Here is a 20000-nt window from a genome sequence, read left to right as displayed (position 1 = left end):
TGACAGGAGTTTTTGTTGTACCTTTTTGGGGCAAAATTTGTGGATTTGTAGTGCTTGCAATGCTATGATCAATATCTGGAACTGTACATAGCAGAATTTGGTACGCCGGCAAATAACTTTTACTTCTGAATTATAAAATGCCAGTCATTTGTCACTTTAGAACTGGTTCCTTTGTAGGGGTTAAGATTTCGTTCGGCTATGTCCACTAAACAAGACTCTGTTACCTTCAAGGGTTGTTTTAAAAAAATTTCCAAGTACCCTGTCATTTTCATAGGGAAGACCCCTCCTGAGCAAATTGCATCCTTATGTTTGGGTTCCCATTGATTTAATGATAAAAGCAACATTGTTCTAAAATAATATTTATAATAAATACCATTATAGTCTTTTTAACCTAACTTTTTTGCACAGTTTACTCCTTGAGCCACCAGCTTCAACTTTGATACTTTTGAGCAGTTATAGTAATGGTGGAGGTTATTTGGTTCAACTAAAGAATAAGAAAATCAAAGTAATAATAGCACTAATGAGCTGTACAGCTGAGGTCTGTCAAATTTCCATCTGAGTAACCTGACAGCTCTTACAGTACTTCTCAATGTAAAGAAAAGGAATCTTGTGGACTTGAACAGTCCCAAACAGAAATGCTGTGTATTCCAAATATGGTCACATGAACTCTTCAAGGTTTGCCTGCTTCCAGAACTTCAAATCCATGAATAGTTTGAATATTTTTCCTGGGCTCCTTTAAATTGTGTACACTTTTTAATGGTTTGCCTTTAAACGTAACATTCACAATCTAATGCAAATACAACTGAGGCTGACAAGACAACAATATCCTTTATTTAAACACAACCAATATTAAAGAAATAATACATGCTTGTGGGGTTGTGTGCTAACTATAATCAAGATGCACTACAGGAAATAAAAACTTAAAACTAACTATGTAAGAGACATAGGATATGAAGTAGAAATTAATTACTATCCAAAGATCATATTGTAAATATTATAACAGGTTGATTGACAAGTCCTTTGCTCAAAATGGTAGAGCATAAAATTATTTGAAGTCCAGCAGGACCCAAGACGAGAAGTTATGATAAAAGCTGTAAACTTTTTTCTAGAATATTTTACTGCTATCAAACCCAATGAGACCTTATGCATGGGATTGTCCCTGTTTCTAGCTGCAGCTCCAAATCATGTAATATATTAATAAATTTTGTCATCTAAAAAAAGAACAACATGTGGGGTGTAACCAAAAACGTCCATGGTAATAATGTAATTCTTCATTTCAGGAACAACTACCACTGTCAACCATCACATGACTCAAAACAGATTAACTTGATCCGACAACACATGACAGTCCCCTAAAACCAAATTACATCATTAATGCTTCCACAAAACAATAGTCTAATAAAAAAATGATTTGTTACACGCAGAGTCACGAATCTGAATCTATAGATATCTATATATAGCTCTAGTAATGTACCCACACTTCAGTTCTTCCAAACAGTATTTTAACGAAAACATGGATTGTGGCAGGGTCAAAAACGTGCCTTAAACACAAATTAAGTGCAAATCCATAACTTGGTAACTATTTTAACGGACAAAATAATGAAATTGACGTCGACATGGATCGGTGAGTTGTGACCCCGGGGTTGTGACTGCTAAGAAGTATAATAACTTAAAGATATATTAACAAGAAAAGAGAATATAATAACCTTAAAAGCAGCTATTTAAAATATTTGATGTTAGGGTTACGTTCCCAATGACACAGTCACACTCAAAATCAAATTCACATCTGATCGAATCATTGATCATTCACGTTATGTAGAGGTGCCGATCGTAAGGAGTAACTCAGAAAAAAATAACCTTCACGTTGCACAATATTGCCATTTCCCTGCCACAAGCCAATTCACACATGAACGGAAACCTTGGGAATCCTTCTTTCTGTACATTACAGTAACTTTTTGTACCCGATGGCAACTAACTTTCTACATTAAAAATTGCGTAAAAACTTACCTGTTTCGCAGCTCTTTTCCCACGAAATAAAATTTTCCAGGAGCAAGTTTTCCGAGGATACTAGTTGGATTGGACTTGCAAACGTTTTACACAACATATACGTTCTCAAAGAATACATTCCATTTGAAACTGGCGTTCAAAATAGCCTTGATCGCTCTAAAAAGAACGTAAACCAACAAGGTACCGATTCTCAAACGGCAGCCATATTGCGCGACTGATCATGCGGAGACAGAATCAAACCGGAAATGCGGCAGATCACGCATGCGCAAACGTTTTGCCGCGGTGTTGTTGCCACGATAGTGGTCGTTGTGTCTCGTTGTACTACCTTTGTACAGTATGTGACAAAATTCACGACTATTTTCACGTCGCGCAAGTATCACGCAAAGAAAAAATAAAATCGCTTACCATTCAATAAACAAATCAAGAAATTGTAATATTGTAGAAGGGTAATAAATAAACAGCGTTTTAAGTTTTAGGGCTGTACGATATTCCGAACTCGAGTTATTTGGCATAGGGTACCACTCCAAATTATAGTCTCCATGTTTTTGTCCCTCAGAGGGGAACCAACATAGCGGCCGGAAACCAGTTTACTTTGGAGTTTACTTTGGCTCTCTAAAAACATTTTTTCTCTCTGCTAAACTTGAAACATTCGCACAAACATCTTTCTTAATATATTGCTTAAACACAAGGCGAATCGATATTTTCGTGGGAATGATTTCCGTACAGGTCCCTACTTCATTATGCATGCAGAATAAATTAATTATTCATTCGCGCTATTGTTTTGTAGAACAATACGCATACCCAAGAGAACTGAATATATACATGGGTAATTTGTACTTACGGGATGAATAAAAACGGATCTCATTTTTTCTCTCCCTCCCTCTCTCTCTTCTTTCCCTTCATCGCCCACACCGTTACTCGTTTTTGTCTCAGCTTTCCTCTTTCTATCCCTTCGTCTTGTTTTTATTTCCAGACCTCGCTCGGCTTTTTCTACCATTTTATCCCATGATATGTCACTCGCAGCTTGCCTTGAACTCCGACCCACTGTAAACCTCTGGATTACTTGTCCCTGTTCTTTACCACTGAGCTAACGTGTCAAGTTGCTAATTCACACCTTGAAAATGATATTTATTTTGAATTCTGGCTGACTATTTACATAACAATAATACGTAATTATATACACGTGCCGCGCCGAGCACCTACAATCGAACTGACACTTGTAGGTTACCGTTAAGAGATCCCTGTTTTACTACTCTTGAAACAACCCATCCCTTTAATAATGCTAACCGTAACCCTAATTACGACTAAAGGCACTGTTTAGGCTTAAGGTTAGTCCCTGTGATAGTCTCAGGTTTTCCAGTATTGCTGTGAACTGTGACCTGCTTTTCCTTCATGCCCCGTGCGTGCGGCACACTTATAAGTTCACTGCGTGGAAGAGTATACCACGCTTAAAGTCTGATTGGTGCATCTTTCATGGGAAACTTTCATGCACGAGTTCATTGCAATTAAAATCGTTTCATATTTCCCTTCTTTTGAAGCAAACTTGTGTCTTCGTAATAATCAAGATGGCTACCGAAGTAAAAGGGTCACAGCAATGGAAGATTTAATCATTTGGAAATTGTCCCTGCTTTATAGCCTTTCCAGAGTTGTGCATAGAGTGGTGCAAAGAAAACAATTTACTTTCGTCTTCCGTGTCCAAAACGTGTGTGAAAACGCAGTCAGTTGGCAAAGACAAAGTGCTGCATCGGGAGATGGATCTGTTTCGCGATGCTCAAGAAAAAACTGCAATGGATAGCCTTCAATCCGCCAGAACATATATTAATTTTCTGACCGTAAACCTTCCTTGAAAAAATATTAGCCCTAGCTACCTGTGACTGGAAAGTTTACAACTGCCTACAAGACAAGGGCTAACATCATCTCACCGCAGTTAACCATCGCCTAAACTTCGTCGACCCAGACAAACGAGCCCACAGCAGGGCATTGAAAAGACATGATGGGGAGTGAAACGAAGTATACCTCATAGGGGAACATCCATGGATCTCTACCAAAGCTATTTACTTGGAAGTATCATTGAGCATATTGCCGATCTCTACAAAGAGCGATAAATCGCAAAATCCCTCTAAATGCACCGTTCGTGATCCTAAATACAGGAAAGGAAGAAAATATACACTTTGCAGTGTCTCGGCGAATTTTTAAGCAGACAGGAAGAACAATTTCACGATAAAAAGAGCAGGTAGCCATTAAATTTCTTAGGACAGTACTTTTATTTGGTTTGTTTGTTATGTTTGCGAATCTGAACCCTATTACAACGATTGCTTGAAACTCCACTTCTTGCGCTTATTCTAAAACTGAAAAATGGGTAAAATTGCAGGAAAAGTGCCGAAATTGCAGGAAAAACTGTTCGATTTTCCGTAGTTCAGACAGAAGTTCGACCGACTTTTTTTAAGTCCATATAGACTTAGAAAAAAAACTTCTAAAAGAAAGAACAAAGCGCCACAGTCCCAAAGGACGTCTATTGTTATCGCTATTGTTTTCTTGAAACAAAGGAGTGTATGCATAATGAAGTAGGGACCTGTGCGGAAATCTTGCCTTTTCGTGTACATGATGTTTGAAGCAATCCTGACGTCACGCACTGTAAAAAAAATTGAAATTCAAAGTGCTCTATTTTCAAAACAAAGCATGCTACCGAACTGAAAATAGGCCAGCAGATATATCTTTAAAACGTAAAATGACTTTTGCCTGATGAAGGTAAAAACCCAAAATTTTTAATTTTAGTATTTTCTGACGTCACGTGAATCCGATGCTCTCGCGGCTTACTCTCCTCACAATGTTGTTTGTACGCGAGTTTCTGAGCCCATTTGTTAGCGCAACATTGTCGGAGGGCAAGGTATTTCAAAGTGTTCCAACAATTTTGTCCGAGGCTGTTTTTTTCCGTGGGATGCTGTAAGCCACGGTAACAATTAGCGCACATTCCTTCTTCTTCTTGTTTTTCTTCTTCGTAGTAGTTGCCCAACCTCGTTCCCAGGGTTCTCTCCTACTCTTCCCCTGGAGCGAGAAGAGGGAAGAGGGAAGAGGGGAAGAGTAGGAGAGAACCCTGGGAACGAGGTTGGTAGTTGTCGTATACCTCGCGGAAACTGAATAGGCCATTTCCGAGTTCATGTCTGTCTCTTCTTCAAAGCGAGTCTAAGTGCGAAGTTTTTGTGTTGGTAATTAGTTCTACTTTCCATATGAATGAAAACTAATTTAATTAAGAAAAACTTCGCACTTAGACTCGCTTTGAAGAGGAGGCAGACATGAACTCGGAAATGGCCTATTCAGCCACACAAACCAGGGATACGAAGGAACGATTACAACTCTCTAGGACAGTTCGAGCCCGAGCCCTCAGCTGCACTGATTGCGGAAAAAAAGCGCGATAAACCACTCGGCCATGAAATGGATGGTTGTTCACTTTTTCCTCTCTTTTTTGTTCTTGTTGTTCCTTTAGTCTTTCTTTTTTGTAGTCACAAATTGCACTTCGTTCATTAAGAACCTTCCTAATTTTGAACCCTTGGGGGGTCTCTGCATGGAGGAGGTGATTCCTCATGGTTACAATCTTCGCTCAAGGGATAGCGTCCGTGTAGAGAGACCCAGAGTTAGGACAGAGAGATTTGCTGCTTTCTGTACAAATTAATTTTCCCCTGAGGGGCAAGGTTTTTACAACAAATAACTTCTAGTTAAGTTACAGATTTATCTTTCTGGTAATTTCTCCCCATTTAAATTTCCGAAATTTACCCTTAGTTGTAATTCGCTGTAACTGGACAATTTGTGCAAACCACGGATATGCTCCTATAGGCGTCCTGTTGAGGGATTCTAGTTAGGAGGAGAATTGGTGGGAAATATGTTACATTTTAGGAGAAAGAAACCCTTGATTTCTAGCGGCCTACAGTGAGATGTTGTACCATATTGGTGATAAATTCGGCGATAAATGGAAACATACGTCATGTTCAGGTTTGTTTGAATTTGGTTGGTTGTTTCAGCCGCTTAAAAAAATTCGCACATGGACTCGCAATGAAAAAGAATCTCAGTAAAGTGGACTTAAAAGCAGAAAAGCATGCAGTCAATTAAGAGTATGTTATAAGAAGATGCAATGTATGTAAGTGAATATGTACGTGATATAATAGAGCGGTTTTCAAATGAGTGTCGTAAAACCAAAACCATAGTAATTACTTTAACCAATCAAAAAGGACGGAGACAATCCAGTAAACCAATCAAAACTCGAAGTAATTACTCGTAGCCGACACAAAAGGCGGGAAAATGTGCACGCGCGAGCCACAATTGGTTTTGGTTTCACTTCTGATTGGTTGAAAAAGTGGCGCGAAAACTTTGAACCAATCACCGAGTGAAGTAGATGCAAAACCAAAGTAATTCGCTAATTACTTTCGACACTCAATTGAAAACCGCTCTAAAACTAAAACCAAAGTAATTACTTTGGCCAATCAAAAAGGACCGAGACAATCCAGTAAACCAATCAAAACTTGCAGTAATTACACGTAGCCGACACAAAGCGCGGGAAAATGTGCACGCGCGCGCCACGATTGGTTTTGGTCTCACTTCTGATTGGTTGAAAAAGTGGCGCGAGAACTTTGAACCAATCACTGAGTGAAGTAATGCAAAACCAAAGTAATTCACTAATTACTTTCGACACTCAATTGAAAACCGCTCTATGTGCCGACTTGTCATTCAACTTATCTGTCATTGATTTTAAGAGAAAAGATGGCCGCTACGTGGCTCCTCAGTTAGCCCTCATGGTTACTTTGGGCAGCTAGTAATTTAATTGTAAATTGTAAATTTGTATTGCATTGGTTCCAATAAAAGATTGTTTTTGTTAAGTACGCATAGGGAAGAGCCAGTGTGGCAAATTAATAGGAAAAACACGGAAAAAACTACATAGCAATCTTCTCAAAGGATGGGGATGGTGCAGTGATGACAGCACTCACCTCCCAGCAATGTGGGTTCGATTCCCCGACTCAGAGTCAAATAAATCATATAAGAGTTGAGTTTGCTCCGAGAGGTTTCCAAAGATACTACGGTTTTCCACTCGGCTCAAAAAACCAGCCTAAGATTTGACGTTAGTTGTTTTATTACTTTAAGGTGTCCCCAATTAGTGGTGGCCAAGCACTAAATACAGTTGGCACTCAAATAAAGTTCATTAATTTTTATTTATTATATATTATGAGGGTTAGTTGGCATAAGAGGATTACCTAATGCTCTTTTCAAACACGAACATGCTCTAAAAATGTTAGGTACCTTGGGTACATACAGGATATTACACGGTGGCAAAAAGATATGAATTTTATATTTGAGTGGCAAGAACAATATCTCATGAGTGAGGGCAGCGAAGTGGTGAAAGATATTGTTCTTGTCACGCAAGCTCGTTCCCAGGGTCTCTCTTCCCAACGACAATGGAGGAAGAGAAGAGAGACCCTGGGAACGAGCTTGCTTGTCACGAGAATATAATATTCATTTCTTCGAGCAAACGTGTAATTTTCTTTTTATTAATTTATATGGACACTATACAAAAGCAGGCTTTAATAGAAACACTGGAAATTAATACAAAGAAAAAAAGGCGGGAATCGTGAAGTCGTTGATCAACATGACAATTTGTGTTACATACGAAAAATATGCCACTCGGTTCTCAGTTGTAGTGATCGTATTGATTGTACGAGTGTTTTAGTTCCCGGTGAAACGCTCCCGTCCATATAATAAATACCAATAATCAGAAACAAGGGAAAATATTTACCAAATAGTAATTGATACGTTTTACTTATGCTCAGATTATTTTCTAAAGGTACGCTTTATCCATTGACTCCTGGGAGTGATTTTACTGTCAAACATGTGACGATTTTACTCGTCAACAGGTGGCATTCTGGGATGTCTTAAGAGTGAATGGGTTCATACTCACAAAAATCCTTTCAGAAGAAAGGTATTCATGTCTGTACTCGCACAGTTCCATAGCTTTAATTAAGCTACTTTCGTTAGATGTTTAACTAACCAAATTTGTGCGATACTTTGGTACAAGCAGACCATCATTGGATGTGATTCTCATCTCATGTATGACTTCTACAACCTTAGGTTATTTTGCCATTATGATACAATGGCACACTCCATTTACTATTTTTAACGTAACACACTGTAGTCTCATCACAAGTACAAGATCAATGATCAGTCAGTAACCACCAAAAAATCTTGAAGAGCTCTACAGAGCTATCAAATGGAGATTAGAAGCACCCCATATTGTGTTACAGCATTTTTGAAAATTAAGTATTCCCATAAGATGGATAAAGCAATATACAGGATGGGTTTTTCAAACGTTTTCCATCAACAAAGTGCAAAGGTGAAATATAACAACTACCGGTATTTATTATTATGAAATAATTAGGATAGTACACACACTCTCATTGGTTAATAGCTGTGTTTAGATGAGAGTATGGCAACATGGCCATGACATCACACAAATTTTAATTGGTTATGTTTTGTCACACGCACATTTTGATTGGCTGGTAGGAAATATGAGTGTGTATCAAGAAAATCTGTTCAATCAAGAAGTAAAAAACCCACATTTTCCTTCATTTGGCAAATTATCTTTGAGGATTATTTTATAAAAGCAATAGAGAACTTTTTTTCAGTGTTTCTATAGCCTCATCTAAACACTCGGGGGAGTTGGGAGAATTCAAGACAATTATGCAACCCTTGACTGTGTCTCAGGTTTGCATAACTGTCCTCTATTGCTTATGGCAACCCTTTGACATCCAAACCGGCCTAAACCCGTCAGACTTAGTATTTTACTGTCTAACGCCAGACGATTTTACTCGTCAATGGGGAACCCCTGGGAGTCAATGGGTTAATTATTATTGAATTGTAGGTGTCTAACAAAGGATTGTGACCTTATGCAAGATCACATCATACCTACTAACAGTGTATGGGAGCTCCAATTTCCCATAGATTTTTGAAATGTTATGAGAAGGGGCTTACAGTTCATCAACAACAATTTTTAATTCAACAAGTCAAATTGTCAAATAATTAATAACAATTCTTTTAAACTTACTACATTGTAACTTACAGAGCTTTTGCCTGCAATAGTGCAAGGGCTATTCGAGGCAGGCAAAAGAGGAAAAAAAAGAAAATTGAGAGGTTCTATAAGTAAATTTCAATGAAAAAACCTAGAGAGCAATCTAGTTTGTCTTTTCATCTGAGAGGACAAAATACTCTGACTGCTTGCTGATATTAATGTAAGACCCAATATAATGATGTTACGTAATATAAGACCCAAGTCTTACAAAAGAACCTTCCACACTGTCAGTGGTCAGTTGTATACCAACAAAGCTAACCCCTCAGTGGTAAGAAAGATGGTACACATACATGCAAGTGTGATAGGATAGGTACGTCCTGTCAAAGAGAAATTTTTTTTTTTCACTTTCAACTTTCAAACATTCTTTTTAGTTAACAGTGCTACAAGCGATTTTTTGTAAATCCTGACCAAATGGTACCTCATCAATACACTGTAGTTGCACCATGCTATAAAGCTTGTGTTGACTTTAAAAAGCTTACTCAATCTGGTCATATTTTCTAACTGAGCTATAAAAGAAACACTAGTTCAAAGCCCAAAATGGCAAGACAAGATGCATTTTCTCTGCACAATTTCCAAGCTTCACAGCGATTGGATGCTCAGCTCTCAGCTAGCAAACTCAATGCCTGAAAATGAAAATAAGGATTTGGTAAAATAAAGATCGCTTCAACATAATTTAATAATTTACAAAAAATTAAAGAATAAAACAGCTAATAAAAATGCATTGAAAGGTCTCAAAAGTGACCTTTTGACCTGCCATCCTGCCAAAGTGAAATTTGTCTTATTTTCATCTGGTCAGCCATAATGAAAAGATTTTTACCAGAGGAGGCTCAGTAAATGCAGATTCCCAACACACTGAACACACCTTCTAGACCATGTGCAAAGATTGTGCCAGTGCGTCGGCCAGCTCACATATGTAGCTAGTTTCAGGACCCCTGCACTTTCATCACAGCTTAGCACAAGAAGCCAAACAAGCCCTGGTGCAACTCAACCACTTCTGAAACCGGATTTGCAATCTTAACAAATGCAAAACTTGGGCGATAGGCTCACCTTATCGCTGTTCTGCCACCCTGAGAATTCAGAACCTGTTAAGACAAACACATGACATGAGGATGCTGGCAAAGAAGGACTATCGATCACAGATTTTCATTCATAAGCAATGCATGATGCTTCTACATTCACTCAGAAAGAGAGTTAAATAATGGTATCATCCCTCAACACGTCAGGGAGAAAGCATTTTTCATCAACGTGAATGTAAACTTTCACGAACACCTAACCTCAATTTAAACTCAAACGACACATCGTGTTTTTTCCACAAGCGGAGTGCGCAATGTGTTGAGGTTTACTGAGGTTTATACCGTGACATTAAAATCTACAAGTTACGACACGCCTTACAAAAAGCTACCCATGTTAATGAATTTTCTTTCTTTCTATTCGTGACTTCTTAAGAATGTAAACTGGGCTAAATAGGCAAGGAAATGGGAACAAAGTCGACTTACCTCTGCGAGTGTATGAGGGGTGATCAGGGTCAAAATTCAATTTTGCTATTCCGCAATTCGATTTTGCAATGACACTGCGCTGCTGTCTCATTACGCAACTTGTTCTACTTGTTATGACTCGCAAGTTCGTTATTATGTTGTTGAAATACGCCATTTTATAATTACAAATTGCAATACTCCATTCTAATTCAGTTTGCTATTATTACATTTTGCCTTTCTGTTACGATGGTCGAGCTTCGTATCGCGCTTCCAATTTTGCCGCTCTACTTCGTCTACCACGTCTTTTCCAATGGCTACCTGTATTTCGTTATGCAATTCAGTTGTTCTGATACGCTTTTCAGTTGTTCAGGTACGCTGTTCAGTTGTGCTGTTACGCTGTCCAGTTCCTGTGCAACCCCGCGCGGTCTGAGCTGGACGTGCGAGGACTCAGAACAAGTCGGCCAACCCTTGACACAAAAAATGGACGACCGATCAGGTGGCGATAATCGAGAAAGTGCTCGTGATAGCGTTTCTCGCGCAGCAAATCTTTTAACTAGGGCAGTGGAACTATTAAGTAATGACGGTAGTAGTGCTGTGTCCAATCGGGGTGGAGCTCGTTCTGCTGATTCAAGTGCTTCCAGTGCGTCGTCACGTGGAAGTGCAGTTCAACCACCTCCCAGTTCTTCAGAGGAATGGCGCACTCGAGCGACTGCGAATTTTCAACGCATTTTTGGTGGACTCCAACCCCGCTCTCATGAGCAGCGGGCGGGTGGACGAACAGGAAGCCGGAATTCTGGAAAGAGTGCCAAGAGAACCCTGAACCCAGCCACAGGTCAGTGGTTTTGGAAGCGCGAAACGTGGACTCACAAGTTTTACTGCTTCCACAAGACAGATCAGATTAGTCCGGAAAACAGAGACGAGAGGGAAGTATCGCGACGAGCTGGATTGGGAGAAAAGAAAATCACGTTCAGAAAAAGTGCCGATTCGGCTGAAGTTCTCTCAGAGTTAGAAGAAGCGTACCCGAGGTTAAAAGACGGCGGCGGATTTGAGCTTCTCCGTTCTGGGCAACGTATGAAAGATCTTGTTTTGATTCCCTCTCCTCCTGGTGGTTATTCAGTGAACTTTTTAAAGAACTGTGGACTTGGCAAGTCTACAGTATATATACGACCAATTCAAAAGGATTTGGATACTACGCCAATTAGGAACAGCCCTAGCAAGGACGGGGTGAGTTTTATTCTTTTTGGGTGTTTTGAAGTAGAGCACACTGCGAGCAGTACGTTGGTTTATTGTACACGTACGCGTAGAGTAATGGTTTCTAAATAGAGGGTTATACTTACAGTCAGTGTAGAAAAGAAATACAGACGTTAACACACCTATTCTTTTCCTGTTCAAAAGGAATGGTTTACTTTGACATACTTTTGTATTTTGAATAAAACAAGATGGTTTATCGGCTATAGTACATTGAAGATACCTCAGCTTCTTAATATATAAATAGTCATCCTTCTTCGTCATCTTCTTAGGATTATAATAATAATAATAACATCAATACAATAATAGTAATAATACTAGTAATAGTCATTATTGTTGTTATTATCATTACTGTAGTTTTACATAACTATTAATCCACAAAAGTGTTATGCAGTCACAATTTGTTTTGCTACAGACTTCAGAACCATCTGTGAAATGCTTGAATTGTGAAGATGAAGTTCCCATGTCATTGCTGCGTGACCATCATAACAAATGTGTGGATGGACCCTCTTCCTCCAAGTGCAGGTATGTAGTCACATATCCAGCAATTGCATAATTTTGAAAAAGGAATGAAAATTAAAGTACCTTATAAGCAGCTAATAACAATAATATTGTGTTGTAAGTTACATTTTTATAGTGTATTTTGTCCTCATTTTGTCACAGTATTCTTTTGTAGTGATAATATGTAAAGCATAAATAGTTCCATGTTTATGTGTTTATTGATGGAAGTATTTTTTGAGAGTACTAGGGGCAACTGTATTATAATTTTTATGTAAAGGGTTATCAAGATGAATTAAAATTTAACAATTTCAGAACTTTTAAATGAAATATATCTCTTTTGTTATAGTGGAGTTGACATCAGAAATTATGCTGTTGTAGCATGTGAAAGGTACCAATAATGTAAATAAACTACATCATGTTTTTCCAAAACGTATAAGCTCTTGAAATAACGCAGTGGATCACCTTTTCCGATTTAATTTGTGTTTAAAAATTATTTATTTTTTGCATTTCCTTTCTTATGACAGTTTCTGTCTAATTCAAGATAAGACTATTTTATACAGTGTTCTGTCTATGGAATAGTCACTGTGTTAATTTATTTCTGCAAGGTGTAAATCAGACAAATTTGTGTGTTTTCAGGAAATATGGACAGTCAGTGACATGATATTGTTATTTTTTAATAGCAAAATGCCATTAGCACCAACAGTACATCTTCTGTTGTCCTGTTCTAGTGCTGTGTGATTACTGGATGCAATTTGAAACATTTCCAGCAGTAGATATTCTGATTAAAGGTCAAATTACCAGTACTTTGTCTCCAGCTCCAAATTTGAACATACTTTCTTTTCATAAAAGTAATCATTTTCAGCATGCACATGAGCATTTGCATGTGGCCCATTAAAACAAAGTCTATTTAAACTCTTTGATTTTAGTTGTTCTGAAGAGTCAGATACGGATGTGACTCCACCTGTGTTACAGCAATCCATAAATGAGGGTGAGATGAATAGTTTCAGTAGATAGATATGCACGGTAACCTCCATTTACTATTCACGATTACAAATATTTTGTGGTTGTTCGTGGGAAGTATGGAGCCAGGATAAATCATGTTTCATTACTTGGCATGTGCATGAGTCTATCTAATGGGATTAACAGGTTCTCCGTACTTATGAAACACACACTGACACACACTTAAATATAGTTATTACTACTCAACTGAATAAATGTAAATTAAGTAGTTTCCAATGTATTAGCATTGGTAATGTTACATAATCATACAAGGTTTGCTGCTTAAAAAGACATTACAATAAATTCTTAATTGACCATTCCTCATAGGGGCTTTGCAGGGCCACTGAAACACAATCACGACAGAACAGACCATTCAACGACAACTGTTAAGAATCCCAACTGGCTGGAGGCAAGCTAGTTGGCTATTTGCAAGAGCAGCTGGGAAGTTGAGCCAGGGACTACCAGGAACAAATTCAACCAGTAGCCAGAGTGTGTCTTGAACCCGGGATCCCCAGATCTCAAGGCAAGTGCCCTACCCACTGGGCAGCACTACCTTTGAATGAGTGGGATTTTTAACAGAATGTACTTTTGTTTTCTTAATTAAATGCAGCAGAGATAAATGTTCTTCAGGATGTTTTTCCCTACAATGCCTCTTGAGAAGCTGCAGTTTGCTTTACGAGAGTATCAGACAGTTGATGCAGCAGCTGCCTCTCTTTTAAGAGATACTAGTTCAGAGGGACAAAATGATTCTGAAGGAGAGGTTGATAGTACAAGTTTCTATTCTTCAGGTGAGTTATGTTACAACAGGATGAATTATGTAGGATAGGAGAGGTCAACTTTAATTGGGTTGACATCTCGTGAGAGAGCTTTTATGGTACTAGAGCATTCATATCTTGTTCTGGAGGGTGATTTGAATTCCGACTGGGGCTTTCTCTTTGCCCTATGCTTTTGACAAATTGGTTTTAACATCTTTCATCAGCTTGAGCATAGATTATTGGACCAAAAGGTTGCTTATAAATGGGGTTATGGCTTTTCTCCATAAATGCACGGCTAATTACATTACCATTTTAAATTTATTGACTAGCTGCTGTTGTAAATTATTTGTTACGAAACTAATAGTATATTAACCCATTGTCTGGGGGTTCCCCATTGACAAGTAAAATCGTCTGGCGTTAGACAGAGTAAAATACCAAGTCTGGCCTGTTCAGGCCAGTTTGGGAGTCAAAGGGTTAAATTAATAAGCAATGCATGTATGCAGATGTTGCCATCTCTCTTCTGCCTGTTTATTTCATTTCAGCAAAACGCTTGAAGGCACAAGCTGAACCTGAGGAGTTACTCATAAAATGGAGAGAAAGCAAAGTAGACAATAGTTGCACGAAGGGAGATCATAAGCATAGACAGGACCTCTCCAAGGTTATTCAGAAGCCTATTTGCCAAATACAAGAGAGCAGAGATGAACCTCAATGCCCGACTTGAGGTTGAATTTGAAGGTGAACCAGGAGTGGATGCGGGAAGTCTGACAAGAGAATACTTTAATATGTTAATGGGACTTCTGCGATGTGGGGAAACAGCATCAATGCCACCCCTTTTCGAAGGACAAGAGGGGCACATCATTCCCGTGCACAGTGTAGATGCCTTGAGCTCTGGATGCTTCTATATAGCAGGCCAGATGATTGCTCATTCTCTGCTTCATGGAGGTGTTGGAATGGTGGGTATGTCAAAAGCAGTATCAAGATACATTGCTTCTGAAGGCACTAATGCAGAGCAAGCCAGTACCTTTTTGACTGTAGATGATATCCCAGATCTGGACACAAGGAATGTTCTACTTAAGGCAAGTTGGGTTACTTATAAATATTTCATAATAACCACACCCCCATTCCCCACCTCTCTCAGAGGATGGCAGTTGCAGCCCCAGTTGATCTTTGCAAAGTGGTCAAACCAAAGAAGTTTCATTTTGGAAAAAAACTAAAGAAGCATAATTAGTCATTTTAAGACTTTAAGTGAAAGTGACCCCAGCTTATGATTTTTGTCCATCAGATAAGAGATGCTGAAGATCAAACTGAATTTGATGCTTTGAATAAGAGTGAGCTGGTCAGTAGGTTGATGCTTGCAGCTGGTGTCAATGTTCTTCTTGGTTCTGCCACAAGGACAATTGCCTTCCAAGATTTGCTGTTACATGAAGTTCTCCTGATGAGGCACCAGGAAATAGTGGATATATCAAAGGGCATGCAGTCACTGTCATTGATAACTCTGCTTAAGATGAATGAAAGTCTTCTGAATGTGACATTCCCATCCCTGGATGACATGTCTGTTTCACCAGAGGAAATCAAAACTAAGGTTACACTACACTGGGAATTCTCAAATAATGACCTGTCCCCTGAGCAGATGCAAGCTAGAAGTTACTTCTTGGAATTCATAGATCATGGGATCAAGTCATCGGTTGAGGAAGGTGAGGATAAACACAGGGTTCCCCCTAGTTTTCAGCGCAACAGGTATGGCACCTTTTCAAACCGGTAAAGCAATTGGTTAATGTTGGACGTTCTGCAAAGGATAAGCGGCTTCTGAGCATTTGCAGGCGATAACAAGTGCTCTTACAAGCGCTAAATTTTACCAGTTACTGCCTGATAAGAACCCTGTAAAGAGAAATAATTATTTCTGGCTTTTGATGCAAACAAATAAAAGTTCATTAACCCATTGATACCTGGTAATGACACGTAAAAGATTTTCCTCTGTCTAATGCCAAACAATTGTACTCTGTGAATATGATCCTGTGTCAACAAATGACTGATATTGAAATTAAAGAAGCTGGTAAATGATGCCCATATTGAAAAGGAAATAATCTTACTTGAGTCATTTGCACTTCTCTTCAGGTGTAACAATGGACTTATTCTTGAGATTCCTTCAAGGATGCCCAGGACCATTACAAGACCGCACCATTAAATTGAAGTTTCACAAAACAAAGGCTGAAACATTTCCATTCATAGATGCATGCTTTGTAATCTTAACTCTTCCTGTTTGTCATGACAGCTATGCCTCATTTGAAGAAAATATGAGCAAAGCAATATTGTATGGTCATGAAGGGTATGGCAAAGTGTGAAGTGGTGTATTCACTCCAGACACCAAAACATACAGATTTCCTTTGAAAGCTATGCTTGCAATCTTCCATTGAAAGGGAACAGGGCAGTACATGCAAGATGTATGCCATATTTGCAATACATTTTATACCTATGGTAAAGTCACCATAGTTTGTGTTGGCATGACAAAATTAGTTCTATAAACAGACCATTTTACAGTTGTTTGCCTTGTGACCAGGCCTGTGAATGGTAGTGAGGCTGGTGGTGACCTTGTATTGATACAGACATCACCTTTTATCATGGAAATCATGTTTTCTTGAAGATAAGTAGTCTTCATTTACATACATTGTAGGAAAAGCAGAGACGTTTGTATCAAAACAAGGTGAGCAGCAGCCTCAAGTGATAGGTCAGGTTACTCAGCCAAAACTGTTAAATGGTCTATTCAGTACTTGTTGCTACTCACGTTAGGTTCAGAAAACAAATTTAAAGAAACTTCCTTATCTGTTATTTTTGCCAATGATGGTGGATGAATGTAAACACGTACAGTAGTGTGTTTGGTCAAGTATTACATTGAGTTATTCTGCTTTTTAAAATAGACTATATTCTGCAGTGTTGTTGTTCATTATGTTTAAAATTATGATGAAAGCTTACAAGGATACAATATTTCCTTTATTAATTATAGTTCCCTTCCTTCTGTACTTATAAAGCTTTATTTTATTTGCACAAGTACTCAGTTTCCCTTTACTACATGTATGTGACACATCTATTAAAAGTTTAGTGAGTTCTTCTGTATTACAAGCTACAATCTGTAATAATTGTTGTTGTTGACAACCCAGATATGAGGATAATAAAAAGGTAATGTTACCGTGCGTAGCTTTAATGAGCAAAACTAAGAGTCACTGCTGTAGTAAAGACAAACCGGGGGAGGGGGGAACTCCCATACAAAAAGGACGGGGGTGATCTTCATACCTTTTAGGGGTTAAAAAAGCAGTTTTGGTTCCTCTTAGTGTGTTCAGCCTCAAAAGGTCCACGGCCGGAGCTTTAGCGGTACCTTTTAGGGTATTGAGCCCTAAAATTATGACGGAGACATTCGGCAAGTAACTAATTTTTAGTTTTGTCTAACTAAAACCCATTATTTGGTACCTCTTATGGGTTAAAAAAATTTCATGCGATGCCCACAAGACAGGTTCTTTGTACCTCTTAGGGGTTCATTTCAAAATTTCCGACTAGCACCCCTCCCCCCGGGAAGAAAACAGTTCAAGTTACAGTTAACTGCCAAAAGTTTAACTTGTTTTTCTGAAACACAATCATATTTTATACAACAATCCTCAAAAAGAGAAATTAGAAATACAAACATTAAGAGTAACCAAAGAAAACTGTATGTGTAACAAAAGAGTTGGATAAACAAATCATTGACCAAAGTATGGTGCAGGTGGATGATCATGTGGTTGATCTCCTAAAACCAATGGACTGATTTGGTTTCTTGGTGTTGTGTTGTTAAGTGCGACACCAGTTCCAGAACCAGGGGGCATGTAGTTTGTTTCAGTTATTGCTACATTGCCTGGGTTTCTTGTTTGAAATCTGCAACTCATGTTGTTTCTTGTTCTTTCCTCAATGAACTCAACTGTTTCAAGATAAATGTCTACACCATAGGACAAACTGCTTCTAAGTGGGTTGATATTTTCCCTAAGAACTTGCAAGTCATCATCAGCAAGGGGACATGGTATTCCTGGAACATGGATGTTTTCACTGTTGTCTTCTGAAATGGGCCCATCCCAGTCAATGCCATACATGTCTGCCTCCTCCTACAATCAAAAAATGTAAATTATGCTATAGCAATGTTTACAAGAGTAAGAAGGAAATGAACATTTCAATACTACTCAACATATACACATGGAATTGTAGTACAGATCAAGTGCAGTTAGGTTTGTACCACATGCTGGAATAGTAAAAGAATGCAATAGCCTGTTCAATTATTAGAAATCTTAAAAGAATTCTGTTAGGCTGTCTTAGACTTTTAAGTTATTGGCCCCCTCAGCTATGTTAATGTTGTAATAAAATTAGTAATAATTTAAATTACTATCATCATAGGCAAGGTGGAATAAAAATATCTGGCTTCATCTCTACTGCAGTATAACAGTGATCATAGCACTTACACCAGTCATAAAATCCAACTGCCCTGACAGCTCTTGTGCTACTGGGTGAGAAGAGTGATAAATCTGTAAAAGACCTTGTATCCACAATTGAGTGGGGCTTTTATTTCGTGCAGAAGATAACGGTTTCAAGTTTGATGAATTAATGAACAACTTCAAACATTGATTAATTCTTGGCAAGAAGGCATAGTGAAGACTGTAAAGATGAATTTCACTGTCAGGATGCAAAACACCATGATCCTCTAAAAAGTAGAAAAGGTTGTAGAATGTATATAAACATCCACAAAATACGTCACGCCACAAACGTTCTATTCGTTGATTGTGCACACTCCTGCCAGCAATTATACTACCCCTATCTGGTCCCCTATCAGGATGTGAGAGTATATACCATGCAATGTCAGCATTTTCCCCTCCTTTATCTGTTCTCACTCTTGATGGGAGACCATAACGAGCTACAGCAGTTGAAAATTCTTGAAAAGCAGTTATAGCTTTGTTGTTATCATGGCAGCTGAGATACAATGTCAATCGACTGTACCCATCAATGCAGCCATGGATTACAAATCTCCATCTGCAAAATAACATAACATGTACTTCATTAGCCTTCAAGTCACTTGTCTTTGGAGGTAAAGAGCAGACTACCTGGCACAAAAATGAAGCAACAACTTCTCATAAGTTTTACAAACCTATTGTTCATAGGATAAGGGACATTCATGTACAGAAAGAAGTGGTAGATGTGTTATTTAAAATCCAGAGCCATCTGACAATATTAGAACATGAGAAAGGTGAGACCAAGTAAGCTAAACATTGTTAGAACCAGGTTTATACCTGGGTATATGAATTACTACTCATATCTGTTGTAGTTTAAAGGGACTATGTAACAGAATTTTACAGTGATTTGGCAAAATCTGTAATGATTCACAAGTTTTAAACCCAAACATGGTTAAATGGAATTCCTTTACCAATAAAATTAAAACCTAAATGACAAAAAATGCTTTTCTTAGAAAAATTATCATTTGACAGGGGAATTCTAATAAACTTGAAAACAGTCGGCTTCAAGATTACATATATATATTGTACAATCCGTTTCATTTTTGATACTTTTCACCCATCCATGTATCTCTCTAGCTTTGTTGTATTTCTTTGTTTTTTTTTCCCTTTTAAGAGGTTATTTCGAGCATCTTGAATGGAATGAAATTGTCGTTAATTGTTGGACACAGCCCCTTTAATGTTGACTTTTTCAGTGAAATAGAGCCTAAACACTGGAACTTTTTTCATTGTATTAAACCTAAACTTGCTTTCAACAACATTTACCTTACACTGTCAACATTTACAATTATTGGCGTTTTATTTAAGTGTAAAAATCGGTATTCATGTGGTACAAAGCTGTTTAATAAGTTTTGCCTTATACATTTACATGATATAATTTTCTTCCACA

At 38.2% G+C, this 20000-nt stretch overlaps 2 protein-coding genes and 3 long non-coding RNA genes across 6 annotated transcripts in view; 2 read left to right on the top strand and 3 right to left on the bottom strand.

Moving 5' to 3' along the window:
* LOC138052568 (uncharacterized) overlaps nt 1-471 on the top strand; it is a 2540-nt gene extending 2069 nt beyond the window's left edge. The window contains exon 2 of the long non-coding RNA XR_011133115.1: nt 1-471. This exon is cut by the window's left edge and continues 851 nt beyond it. This is a non-coding gene — a long non-coding RNA (uncharacterized lncRNA).
* A 338-nt stretch (nt 472-809) lies between these two features.
* LOC138052567 (uncharacterized) lies at nt 810-2234 on the bottom strand. The gene is made up of 2 exons (XR_011133114.1): nt 2008-2234; nt 810-1352 (listed from the first exon to the last, which is right to left on the bottom strand). It is a non-coding gene; the product is annotated as an uncharacterized lncRNA (long non-coding RNA).
* Nucleotides 2235-9020: 6786 nt separating this feature from the next.
* LOC138050682 (uncharacterized) lies at nt 9021-10601 on the bottom strand. The gene is made up of 2 exons (XR_011132664.1): nt 10163-10601; nt 9021-9738 (listed from the first exon to the last, which is right to left on the bottom strand). It is a non-coding gene; the product is annotated as an uncharacterized lncRNA (long non-coding RNA).
* A 1651-nt stretch (nt 10602-12252) lies between these two features.
* Nucleotides 12253-17540, top strand: LOC138050681 (G2/M phase-specific E3 ubiquitin-protein ligase-like). Its single transcript, XM_068896989.1, has 7 exons — nt 12253-12363; nt 12686-12727; nt 13266-13327; nt 13949-14126; nt 14636-15169; nt 15376-15787; nt 16209-17540. The coding sequence occupies exons 5-7, from the start codon at nt 14792-14794 to the stop codon at nt 16433-16435; spliced, it is 1017 nt and encodes a 338-aa protein (XP_068753090.1). The 5' UTR covers nt 12253-12363; nt 12686-12727; nt 13266-13327; nt 13949-14126; nt 14636-14791; the 3' UTR covers nt 16436-17540.
* A 140-nt stretch (nt 17541-17680) lies between these two features.
* Nucleotides 17681-20000, bottom strand: part of LOC138050680 (uncharacterized) — a 3302-nt gene continuing 982 nt past the window's right edge. For both annotated transcript variants that reach the window (XM_068896988.1, XM_068896987.1), the window contains 2 exons: nt 18569-19133; nt 17681-18217 (listed from right to left, as the gene is read on the bottom strand). In XM_068896988.1, coding sequence (XP_068753089.1) covers nt 17822-18217; nt 18569-19133 — 961 coding nt within the window. In that variant the 3' untranslated portion in view covers nt 17681-17821. The remainder of the gene's footprint in view (nt 18218-18568; nt 19134-20000) is intronic.

This window comes from Montipora capricornis, chromosome 6 (assembly GCF_036669925.1).
Source record: "Montipora capricornis isolate CH-2021 chromosome 6, ASM3666992v2, whole genome shotgun sequence".
NCBI classification, from domain to species: domain Eukaryota; kingdom Metazoa; phylum Cnidaria; class Anthozoa; order Scleractinia; family Acroporidae; genus Montipora; species Montipora capricornis.
The sequence above is the reverse complement of the archived record's forward strand: the minus strand, read 5'-3'. Positions and strand labels throughout refer to the sequence as shown.

What these genes read in the sequence shown, in the direction of transcription:
- LOC138050681 (XM_068896989.1), top strand. Translation starts at nt 14,792, where the DNA reads ATGAACCTCAATGCCCGACTTGAGGTTGAATTTGAAGGTGAACCAGGA. An exon ending in CAAGGAATGTTCTACTTAAG is followed by an intron (nt 15,170 to 15,375) that starts GCAAGTTGGGTT and finishes TTTGTCCATCAG; the next exon opens with ATAAGAGATGCTGAAGATCA. An exon ending in CAAGTCATCGGTTGAGGAAG is followed by an intron (nt 15,788 to 16,208) that starts GTGAGGATAAAC and finishes ACTTCTCTTCAG; the next exon opens with GTGTAACAATGGACTTATTC.